The 12,536-nt window shown below is 43.5% G+C and overlaps 1 protein-coding gene across 3 annotated transcripts in view; it reads left to right on the top strand.

Moving 5' to 3' along the window:
• Positions 1–12,249, top strand: part of luzp1 (leucine zipper protein 1) — a 45,145-nt gene extending 32,896 nt beyond the window's left edge. For 2 of the 3 annotated variants that reach the window (XM_086182653.1, XM_086182652.1), the window contains 6 exons: positions 101–477; positions 568–2,839; positions 2,961–3,547; positions 3,645–3,818; positions 11,212–11,473; positions 11,918–12,249. In XM_086182653.1, coding sequence (XP_086038779.1) covers positions 346–477; positions 568–2,839; positions 2,961–3,547; positions 3,645–3,818; positions 11,212–11,436 — 3,390 coding nt within the window. In that variant the 5' untranslated portion in view covers positions 101–345 and the 3' untranslated portion in view covers positions 11,437–11,473; positions 11,918–12,249. Of the gene's footprint in view, positions 1–100; positions 478–567; positions 2,840–2,960; positions 3,548–3,644; positions 3,819–6,875; positions 8,123–11,211; positions 11,474–11,917 lie in introns of those variants that run through there. The other variant, XM_086182654.1, reaches the window with a different exon arrangement.
• Positions 12,250–12,536: the final 287 nt, after the last annotated feature.

The following is a 12,536-nucleotide window of genomic DNA, read 5'->3' as shown; positions in this document are numbered from 1 at the left end:
CCTTTACTACGCTGACTGAGCCACATTTTAGAATGCAAATGACTGTCATTAACAAATGAGAAATGACTAAGTGTTGCTTCCTCTGTTCTCCCTCCTCCAGATGACAGATTTGTCTGCTAAACACCACTCCGAGGGAACTTCAAAGTCTTAACAGTCACAAAACCAGACAGATTACAGAAGGAAAAGAGTGCATCACCTTTCATGTTTGCCATCATATAAAACTACGACAAGCCTAAAGGACTTGAAATCACCGCCACACAAATGTGGACCACTCAAAACGCTGTCATCAAATAACCTGAAGAACAGAACACATAGAAGACATATAACTCAGAAAACTTTGTAGTCATGTCTGATCATAAAGACATGACACATCGCCACCTGCGGCACAAACTCCAGAGTCTTGGCCGAAGATTGGATGAACTTGAAGAAGCCACCAACAAGCTGCAGAAGTCTGAGGATGAGCTCCTTGACCTGCAGGTCAGTTCTTGTTGACTTCTACCTGTGTGTTTGTTTTCATTTAAACGGTAATAAAAATGCTTTAATACATTTGACGTTCTTCCTCTACAGGACAAAATCATCCAGGCAGAAGGCAGCAACTCTTCCCTGCTTGCTGATGTGGAGGCTCTGAGAAAACGTCTCCTGAAGATCCAGGGTAAGGATGAGGAGGTACGCAAAGCTGAGGACCTCTGCCGTACAGTGAGAGAGAAACTGGAAGAGGAAGAAAATCTCACAAAGGAGCTAAAGGCTGAGATTGAACGTCTACAACGAAGGATGGCTGAACTGGAGAAACTGGAAGAAGCTTTTGGGAAAAGCAAGTCTGACTGTAGCCAGCTCTGCCTCAGCCTCAATGAAGAGAAGAACTTAACCAAGAAGCTCTCAACTGAGTTGGAAGCCCTCAAAGCCCGTTTGAAGGAAGTGGAGGGGTCTGAGACAAAACTGGACAAAGCAGAGCAGGCTTTGGCAATGGAATTAGAAAAACTCAAAGGGTTCACCCAGACCTTTATAAATGAGCGTAAGAGGCTACTAGAAAAACAGCGGGAGGATGAGAAGATCATTCTTAAGCTAACAGAAAAACTGGAGCAACAGAAGAATCGTCTTGGAATGACAGCAGACCCCAGTCGCACAGATTTCATGAGATCAAGAATTGAAGATGAACTGTCATCCACTGGGATCCTCTCAAGTAAACTGGCTGGACGTAAGAAGAGCCTTGACTACTTGAAGCTTGCCGATGACAACATTGGACTTGTGAATAAATCTGAGAATGAGAAGAACAGCAGCCTCGAAGGCTCTCAGGAGGAGGACAACAAAGTAAAGGAGTTGACGCAGGAAGTGGAAAGGCTGAAGAACCGCCTCAAACAGCTGGAGATCATTGAGGAGGACCTGAAGAACTCAGAATCCAAAAATGACGAACTTCACGAAAAGTTTCAGACAGAACGAAACCGGGCTCGCCAACTGACCGAGCAGGTGGAACAGCTGAGGACGCAGCTGGGCGGGAAAAGTGGAATTGGAGGAAATGGAACTGGTAATGTGGATAAACAAGGTATTGGAAGCACTAACATTAGCACCGCTAAGCTCTTGGAGAACGGCAAAGCTGAGAATGAAGAGATTATAATGAAGGGCGGTTTCAGACAAGAGAAACCTAAATATAGGAGTGCTGCGACTGTCTCAGAACCGAGCTCACCCAAGCACCGCAACAGGGAGCACTCTCCTCAGTACAAGAGGGAAACCAAGCTGAGGAGCAAAGAGCTGAGCCACTCAGAGGAGAATTCTCCCAAGGATGTGAGGAGAGCCCTTAGTCCTGCACACAAGAGTAGGAGGACACCTAAAACCCAGAGTACTGTTAATTCATCTGATAATGGAATAAAAGAGACTGGTCGAGGAACTGAGGAGAAAACGAGGGGGGGCACGTACAGCTTTGTAAATACACCTTCTAGTGATATTAAAAAAGTGTCTGTTCTCAGCCGCTACCCCCCAGCCGCTAATGACCAGAAGCCACTTAGGAGTGGTCAAAGACAGAGTGATGGGGAAAGCAAAAAGAGCAGTGTGGAAAAGTTTTCAAAATTGTATGTAGGTAGCGATAGTGAATCCAACAACTCTGATGTAGTACCTGACAGCTCCAGTAACTTGAACAGTATTTCTACTCTAGAGAAGGATGCAGCATCTGCTTCAGATCAGGAATCAATAGAGGTTCAAGAATCTGTCTCTGTATCTGCCGCCTCCAACTTGTCCAAAGCCAATGGATCCTTCACAGCTTACAGATCCCACGTCACTCCACTGCTACCCAATGACCAGGGGTCCGAGGGTCATTCCTCTGCTTCTGAAACAGAATCTACCAGTTCAAGGCCCTCTGAACCTGAGCCTGTAAGTGAAATGACTACTACAACTGTAAGCAGTAGGGCTGCGACCTCCAGATATCCTAGATACTCCCATGTCCACGATTCACTCTCAGAGGGTTCTTCCTCAAGGAGCTCATTCGATGAGGAGCTGCACAGCAGAACAAATTTAGCTGAGGGAGGCCACCCACCTCATCCCCCATCAGGGATTGAGATCCAGCGGGTTTGCAGCCCCCGCGAGGCCCTGAGGTCAAAAGCTGTCATCAAGCCAGCCATAGTCGAGATTGACAGGAAGGAAGTGATGATTTCAGAGCCCTTGTCTACCAATGGCAAGCCCAAAATCTCCACCAAACCGGTTTTGACCACCGCGAGTAAAATGACCAGCAGTATAACCATCTATCCCAATGACCCCAGCTCCTCTAGAACCAGCAGCCGCAGCAGCAGTGTGTCCAGTGAACCCTTGCCCATCAAGGAACGCCACACATCCACCAGTAACATCCTCATAGGTAAGTTGCTCATCATTTTCTTCTATCTGAAACTTAAGCAAACACGCAACAATTCTAGTCCTAGGAATCCCTGGTATGTTCTAAGAAATGTTTTATTTCCATCTTTTCTTTGCGCTATTAGGCCCCAGCAGTGAGCACCATGGCAGTATTTCCATCCCATATGAAATCTCCATCCCCAAGAGCGAGATCACCTTACGGCCATGCCAGGACCAGGACTGTGGAGCCGATGACCACAGCGATTCCTCATCAAGGTCCAAGCTCACCAACACTTCCAGAATAGAGACCACCACCAGTCACCTGTGCTGCCAGCGCAGCAAATTCAGCCTGCAGTCCCCTGAGACCACCTCGGCAGACTTCAACGACACAGAATCAGGCTTCGAAAGCAGCAGCAGCAGTAGCACCACCACAGTCACAAGCTGGAGAAACCATAAACAAAGTCTGCAGGCCCATGAAGACAGTTTACCAGACCTGAAGAATGTAACTGTGAGAAGCACCTGGAGGAACCGAGGCACAGCATCAGTGGACGAGAGAGGAAGAGGAGGTGCGAGGACGATGATGGATGGAGGCTCAGAGGACGAAGCAGAAACTGCTACAACATGGAGGGCCTATCGGGCAACCACCATCGACACAGAGGAAATGGTCAACAGTGGAACAGCAGCTGGTGGGAATAATTCAGCAACGAAGGGAGCCAAGCCGACCCCTGCAGAGGTAAGACAATGAGGCAAAGATTTGCGATAAATTTACTAAAACAGTAATTTATTGTAATGAACTACTTCCTGGTTGCATCATCATGGTGTTTGTGTAGACGTACATGCGAAGGATCAACAGTGTGGTTACAAACACAGTGGAAGAACCTGTAGTCCGTAGAGGCAAGAGCTCTCAGTCTCCCTCCATGGATGCCGGAGCCCTGGGGCGGACCATACCCCACGCACCTGTTACCTCTACTTCCTGGGGCCGATCATACACACAACTTCCACAGGTAAAACACATACAAACATTTTCATTTAAGTTTTGCTAAATGTAAATTATTCAGGAAGATAGAATGGGGGGAAAAAACTATGGCAAAAAAGCTGTCAAATTTTCCCCCCCTCAAATATTCCTGATTTGTAAGATGAAGCAGTAAATTTCGTGTAAGTTTCCTCATATGGAAAGCAAAACTTGGCTGGTAATGTTCCATGTTTTGAGAACTATTCCCACTTTTTAAGATAAGAAGAACTTCTCCCTCAAAGAAGAGTTCGACTCTGCTGTCCAAGATATGTCTTCTTATCACAAACACGTGGCCTGTTTGTCTACATTAACATGACAAATGTTTCCCATACTTGGTTAATACACATTTTTTTACTAGAATTTCTTTGCTGGATGTGAGGAGCATCACCTTGAGACTCATAAAAAGGCAAAACCCAATTCACTTACATTATTCATTTAACATCTTACGTTTCTGGCATCAACTCCAAAGGTTTTCCAGATATTGGTCACACATGAGAAGATATTATCAATGAAGTTCTAAGAACGGGAGTGTTACAAGAGTGCAGAAAGTACAACTACAGAGTTTAACTCCTTAACAACAGGGCTCAGCTTTTATTTTTCCCTGACTCAAGGCTCTGTTACTTCAAGCTGAGTACAGCAGTTCTGCAGGCCCCGCTTATGCTAAACCAGCGGGCACAAAGAGGAAAGGCTTGGACAAAAGCCACTTTAACGCAAAGATCCCGCAATGCTGCCTTGAAAATGACCTCAAAATTTTGATGCCTTGCTTGCTGAAACAGAACCAACCAAAGCCAGCATATGGCTGGCCCACGTGTGATTTTAGTTAGTATTGTGGCTTTATCCGGCCAAAGGTGTGACACTTAACACAACAGTCAGCATCTTGAGGGCTGTTCCGGTTGTCTCTTTTACACAGACATTAATTCAGTGATACCTCTTCTGCCGGACGCTGAATGTTCTGTCCCAGCGTTGGGTTTCATGACGTGTGTGTGTGTGTGTGTGTGTGTGTGTGTGTGTGTGTGTGTGTGTGTGTGTGTGTGTGTGTGTGTGTGTGTGTGTGTGTGTGTGTGTGTGTGTGTGTGTGTGTGTGTATTTATATATATATATAAAGGTGAAGTGTAGTAGTGTCAAAATATTCCCACCTTTATCAAACCGTGTAAAAAAGGTTTCAAGAGAGGGAGGATGGATATGAAAAACAAGGAAAAAGATGTCTCGTTTAAAAAAAAAAAAAAAAAACAACCTCAAAGAGAAGAAAAGAGTTGTCTGGTATTTGAGTGCCACCACATTACAGTCCGAGCTGCTGCCAAGCTGCTTTGCAAATTACATAAACGTTCCTGAAGATAATTGATCAAACACCTCAGTTTACAGTGCACGTGTGTGCTCCTGCTGCTGCATGCTTACTGTATATCTACATCATTGCGCTGCTTTATGTACAGGCTGTCAATTCAGTTATTGCATCTTTTATTTTTGCTATTCGTCACTAAAGTGGCCTGCTACATGTGGGCCATTCACATGCACCCGATGGTGGAGCTGAGCCATAAACCACTTGGATTCTGTACAGTGTCTCAGCATGTATATGTGCATATCTCTGATTTAATAAATGGAGTGTGAAAGTTTATTCAAGTCAAAGATGGGGTGAGGAGTGCTAATGTGCTGGGTAGTAACGTACTTGTCTTTTTGTTTATAATATATTATCAAATGGCTGTAAGAGTGCTTAGACAGTGGGCTCCATGGCTGCAATAACATGTCACTCTGTCAGTTTGACAAACTAGGCTGGACTGGAGGCCTGTGTGTAAAATCCCCGTGTTTTCCTCCATAAATTAACTAGACACACGGAGACACACACATACACGCAAAAAGTGTCATCCATCATCTTGGTCCCATTTGTTATTTAGGGTCGTAAATTGTTTTTCTTTGCATTTAAGCATTAAAACACAACACCAAGATCTTTGACTGAATGAGAGCTCTCAAGGGGATTATGGTTCAAGTTTATTGTATTTTACTTTTCTTTCTTTCTTTTTTTTTCTCTTTTACCGAGGCTGATGATTAGGTCTTGTAATTTACAATAACTTTATTTTTCTTCATAACATTTTGAAGAATTCATCAGATTCGGAGGAAGTCACGATGTGAGGTTTCTCACAAGTCAGAGCCTAGACTTTAGAAGGTCCCAGGTTTGTGTTTGTTTTCCTCAGGTCTTACTTGGCACATTTACGTAATGTTAAAAAGTAAATTCATTTTGTTAGTCTGACTTAAACTGGACTTTAAACTCAAGTCTGACTGAAATTGTACTTTTCAGAGTCAGACTAACACACCGAGTTAATGTCCTGCTGCGGTATTTAACCCAGAGAGTCCAACGGCACGGAAATGGGAAAAACATTTTAGCATTTGTGGACAAATGAGGAGACAAACTTTATACTGTCTCAGCTTTAGGAGTTGTCTGTTTGTAGTTAATAGTCTGGGACGCCGCCTGCTAACTTGTTTGGAATGTATCGCAAAAGAAGAACTGATTGCAACCAGCTGTAAGGGGGCACACCACCACCACATTCAGCTCCAGAGACGAACACGTCCATCAGTAAATCAATTTTTGAACGGCGTAATCGAAATAAAACTAGGGGAACTGCCTGTGTAAACCCACTGACTGCTGTCAGGTTGCTGCGTCATGGGCTCTACTCCTCCGAGAACCCATTTTTCTCCTCCAGATGGTCAAAATACTTCACCATCACGCACCCCAATACCAGTGCCACAAAACCCTCACTCCCGCTCATCTTCATCCAGGCCAGCCATTGTTTTACAACACACGAACTAACACGGAGCTGTAATCGCATGTGGGACCACTCCCTCTCATCAGCCTCACTGGGCTGAGTAAAATCCATCAAGCATCAATATAGAGTGCCTCCAACTCCTCGTGTTCCTCTCTTCTCAGTGTCATTCAAACCTGGCCCCTTTTATTTGAGGAATTCTAGCAGGGTCAATTCCTGCATCACTTCCACCGCATGGTCTTGACCATTCTCTTCACCAGTTTATACATTTTCAAAACACTCTTCCCTGTCTCCAGGTCCCTACCCTGGCTCTCTGATGTGGTAAAGCAGCAGTGACCTGATGAACCACCAGCCTTGTTGTCATTCCTTCAGTGTTTTGTCAGTTGTGCAGTTTGTACTCAACTATGGGAATTTCCTAAACGCACTTGGTTGACCCCCCCCCCTTTTTTTTTTGCGGTTTCATGAAACCTTGTCCATCCTGATGTTTGATGCACTTCATTTGGATAGCAATTATGATCAAGAATTGCCCGAGTGCAAGAAAAACATGCCTCAAGTCATAATTGGTCTTTTAAACATTTCTTTCAGCACAGCCAATAATGTTTGGCTTGGACCGTCAGTACATTTCAGTGGTCTGAACTGCGTCCATTCCCAAGAGGTTTGGATAAATACAGCTGCAGTCACGACAGTGGGAGGTTTAGGATTAGTGTGTGATTGCGGTGTCAAAGGTTGATAAACGAGGGTCGTATTATTACAAGTTTATAGATGGAGCCACATTGTTTGATGAAAGAAGAATGCGGCTTGTCTTCATTAACTGACAAAGTTAAGAATAGGTGCCTGAATTAGTAGCTGTTAAGATGTGATGTTATTATTTTAGGTATTTATTCGTTAAAAAAAAAAGTTCAAAAACACAACCACAGATGTTTTTTTAGTCTAGAGATAAAATCTCTCTCCTGTGTATTTGACTGTCATTTCTTGACCATTTAACGCGTCCCAGAGTATTGAAGAAATAAGCTGACTCCAGACCAGTAAAGCTCCGCGATCAATTGTCATTAAGGAGGAGACAACACGTCCAATTCCTTTAAGTACCCTGGAGCAAACCTGGCCCATTGATTATCTTTCTTTTTAATGTCATGTATAACTTTTACCGGGTGCCATTTATTCAATCTGTTATGGGACCGAGAATAACATCCCTTCATCAGCCTAAAGGTCACTGTAGTATCGACATGGCCGTTGCTCAGTTGGTCGCTGACGAGTTTTAATCACACAAACATTTCAAACCATCAGTGGGATTTGTGTGAAATTTGTTCCCTTTGGTCCCATTCCTGATGCCAAGAGGATAAAACCCACTAGCACCACTTGCATGGCAAATGATTTACTTATACAGGAATTATAGCAGCATCTGTTGGATGGATTAGCACAAAAATCTGAAGTTACTTAAATCTCACATTTAGTTAGACATTAGTTTTATATCAAATATTTTCATAACTATGAAATGTGCTGCCCCTGTTCCCCTCATCGTAACAACGTTGGGGATCTCTTAACTTCATTAAGCTGCAAAATTATACCAACATTTACTTGCTTCTCCTGGTTTGTTTTTATACATCTCTCATACATACAGTTTTGTATTTAGAATTCATGACAAAGCGCATTTGTAGTACAGCTCCTGACTTGCAGGAGTTTGATTTAAATTTTTACATTTCTGTACAGTAGATGTTCGTTTCTCTGTGAATAAAAGAAAAATTGACTTGTTCAACCAAATGTATAAGCATTTTTATTGCGAGGCCTTTTCAATGGCGATGCTAACATTTAGCTCAGAGTCTCCCAGTGCTGCTTTCATACTGGACGTAATAAACTGAACTGGTCAGAGGAAAGGAGTTGACAGACTTAAAAAGCATATTCTATGTATGAACACACACACACACACACACACACACAAGGCACAGAACAGAACAGCATTGTAGTACTTCCTCTCCAGCAGCAGGAAACGTCACACTGTCGGCGAATGAGCCGTGAACTTATGTTTGGCTGAGGACAGCGGGGCCGATATGGCTAATGAGCTTGATACCAAAACATCCTTTCCTGAGTCAAAAACCAGTGGCAGCAAGGCATAGTGTGGAATCAAAGCTGCTCTACTATTCGCTGTTCGCCTGATGTGACCTGCAGAGTAAAAGAAAAAAAAAATCCCTCTGGACTAAGTTTCTGCAGCGGCTACGCTTGGATTGGCCAGTTTTTATTTCAGACAGCAGAAACTACACAAGTGATCCGTGAAAAGCAATAAAAAATTTGAATAAATCAGAACCAATAAACAAATCATCATCTGGACAAATCAAACGTAAACCTCCACTCTTCTGAAACATTTCACCTGGAGTGTCAAGAGTATTGTCTTGCTTAAGAGTTGATTTAATAGTTTAGGTTGGCACGGCCACATCATTCCTCAAAGGGCAGACAGATTTAGAGCAGGGATATAATTTGTTCTCTACAAACTTTGACAGGCTTCTTGTGTTAGTTCTTAACTCTGCTAGTCTTCATTCCCCATAAGAAAGCAGTTCTCTCACAGCCCGCGAAAGTGATTTTAGAATTGTTTTAGTCACTAAAAACATGTCAAATTTGACCAAATGTAAGTCTAATGTGGGCGATACACAGATTTAAAACTGAAATCACCATATTCCATCGTATTTTTGTTGGTTTGTTCGGTTTGATTTTTTTTTTTGTCTTTTTTTTTGTTTGTTTGTTTTGTTTTATTTTTTTGCAGTACAGATATAAATGGTAATATGAAAATGTCCTACCATGAAATAAAAACAAAAATATCTTTTTGGTCACAAGTCGCATCACCACACAGTATCGAGAGCCATTCAGAGACAAACATTCAGGGAAGACGCGCGTTAAAATGCGGTTGTGATTTTAGTGTGAATTTACACTCAGTGGCCACTTTATTGGATACATCTTGTGGGTCTCAGCTTGGACCACCTTAATTCTTCCTGGCAGAGATTCAACACGGTACTGGAAACATCCCTCGGAGGTTTTGGCTCCATTGTGATATGGAAGCATCATGCAGTTGCTGAAGATGGTTTTTCCACTGCTGTTGTTGAACAGGCGTACCTAATAAAGTGGTCGGTGAGTTTATTAATACCTGGTATTAATCAACGTGTATGCAGTGGTCCGATCACTCTGTCCAGCAGATGTCATCTGCATTTTATGTGGGTCTCTAAAACAAACAAATATTCTCCACCGTTGGGGACTGCTTCATGTCTTTAATCTAGCTTTGCCCTCTAGCTGGCTAATGGTTGCTAGCTCACTGGATTGGAACAGTCATGACATATTTATACTTATATTCATGTGGTGAAATTTTGGCTAGTACGATCACAATCATCCCCTGCCTCTGTCTATTCTATCCACCTTCTACTGTTGCTGTTAAAAACTTTGGACCACCCGTCAGTCTCTCCATTTCTCTCTTCATCAGGTCTGATTGTGGTGTTGGGCTGCCAGAGATGATCGACTGCTTCTGTCTGTGGTAGTCCATACTGTAAATGTGGCTTCTCCTAACTGGAGGTATTCACATGTGAGCAGGAGCAGGTCTGTGATGACGGCAGAACTTGCTGCTCTCAGTAGATTTATTCTGCTGTGGCACATTAACGTACTTAAGAGCGTTTATTGCAGACTGCCGTTCCTCTTGACCAAATATTTTCTTAAATTAAGTCAAAGCCACATGGGGAAAAAAAAAGCTCTCTATTGGCACGCTCGGAAACTTCTTTTACTTCTACTCGAGCCACACATCATTTTAAAAGCTTCTTTTTTTTTTCTCGACAAACATGAAATTGTGTTTTTAATATATTTTTGTTCAGATTAATTGAGTATTCTGGACATTTTACAAGCTTCTTGTTGAGTTTGGGTGGAAGACTGGAAGTACATCACATCACAGTCTTGTGAAAAAACCCTGGTCATGCAGCAGTTGCTTACCATAGAAGGAGAATATGCCACTCTGATATTTCCTCCCCTCTGTGACTGGAACAGGAAGTGACCACACATTGAACACGCCTACTTGGCAGAGTTGTCTGGTGACTTATTTCCTGTCTGTTACCCGTGGAGACAGAGAAAGGCAGTCCAGCAGGGCTCCATTAAAGCCAATTAGCGAAAATGCCTTCTAAAAGTGCATCAGAAGCCAACTCCAACCCACCAAATGTCACTAATTATGGTGCTTTTTAAAGCTAAAATTACAGGAGCAGGGTGCTGTTTCTGTGTGTTTGGGGAACTGCATCGTCATCTAACTCTTGCTTTCTGAAAGAGGGGTTACTGAGGTTGTGAGAGGGGATGTGCTTTTGCAGCCACCAAATTATAAATCTCTCAGCTTGGGGCATGTTTGTGGCTTTTGGTTGGGGGATTTTTCTCCTGGCAGAAATCCACATGGCAGACTTTACTTGTCACACACCAGTTAACATAAACAGTATATATTTAATGCCCACATAATAGAGGGATCCAAACAAGGCCCCAAACCCTCCAAACAACATGCCCAGAGCTCGTTTACTCAATGAAGTGACAAGTGTTTCTGTGTTTCTGTGAGCTGATGCAAACCCAGCTCACTTATTCAACTTGATAATTAAGACTGTGGTCCCTCTGGTTGTCTAACCCTCCCAGGCTGCTGATAGCGTCGAGACCAGTCCGGCCTCCTGGAGACAGCAGCCACCCAGCAGCAATTCACATCACCTGGGGAGCTCTTACGACCGGGCGTCCAAGACAGGAGGAGCCTCATCCAGAGGGGAGACATGGTCCAGTCGGGGTCAAGCATCGGGAGCCAGGATCGAAGGGAAAACTGGAGCAGGGAGCCGGCCGTGGACCCATCGCCAGCCTGAACATCATTAGAGCAACCTGGTCTGAGCCGGATTTCAACTGATGACAGGTAGATTCTCCTCCAGAGCAGTGAAGAGTGCTTTTGGTGACAGTCAAGCAGGAGCATACGAGGTGTTTGCTCGTTACAAAGACTTTATGGCGCGGCTTTTCCTGTTTGTGCTGCAAATATTTAAATGATCTATTTACTCTGGCAAACTCATGCCAATATGGATGTAACATAGGAGGTTCTTTACAACGCTGCCCCCATTGTCCATTTTTATCCCTTTTTCATAAATAGGATACAATTTTGGAGTCATGAATAATTTTGTTATGTTCTTCTGAAACAGAACTCATTAAATGCTTCCGGCCGCTGATTCCTTTCTTCCATTTCCAGTCATTTTGTGATTATTATTATGTTATTATTGTCACTCATTCATGTAATGAAACATCCATAGTTTTGATAAAGTGCCCACAGTAATTTATGGCGATTGAATCTTTTTTTTGTTTCTTACAGCACCCCCACGACAACGGCAGGTGGAGAGCCACACACACCAGTCTCCCATCATTCAATGACGACACATCAGAACTCCATCTCCACAAAACATCTGCAGCTTTTATAACAAGCAAAGAAAAGGCAACATCCATACAAGGAAAAACACACTCACACTGAACTACTATGAAATGGCTCGTCCTTCCTCAAAACAGGCCCGAGTGCTTCCATCAGCCGGCCGCCTCAACCAGCCCACGTCTCCTCTTCTGCTTCTGGTGTTGGATGTATTATAGTGTATTCCTGAAACTTGACAAGGGAGAGGCTGGCATGGTGGGGGGTGCGCTATGGGGTTGTGGGGGGGGGGGGGGGGGGGCGTGCAAAGGGGTGAAGGAGGACTCACAAAGGATGAGAAAGCCCTCCGCAAGAGGACCGTACCATACTGAACAGAGCCGCTCAAGTCAGACTTTCAACCTTTTATTGATCAGTGAAAAGCCAATCTATAATCAACAGCATCTTTGTCTTGACTTTTAATGTGACCAAAAACAGGAAGCGAATTACCTTCATTGCAGACACATTGGCTTATTTACTTTGACCATGCATCAGACAAACACATTTTTCACGTTAAAGCTGAGTCCCACTGTGT

The sequence above is a fragment of the Aulostomus chinensis genome, chromosome 17, assembly GCF_037954235.1.
Source record: "Aulostomus chinensis isolate RoL2024-O1b breed Wild chromosome 17, RoL_Achi_v1.0, whole genome shotgun sequence".
Classification (NCBI taxonomy): domain Eukaryota; kingdom Metazoa; phylum Chordata; class Actinopteri; order Syngnathiformes; family Aulostomidae; genus Aulostomus; species Aulostomus chinensis.
Note: the sequence above shows the minus strand (reverse complement) of the source record. Positions and strands in the feature narration are given on the sequence as shown.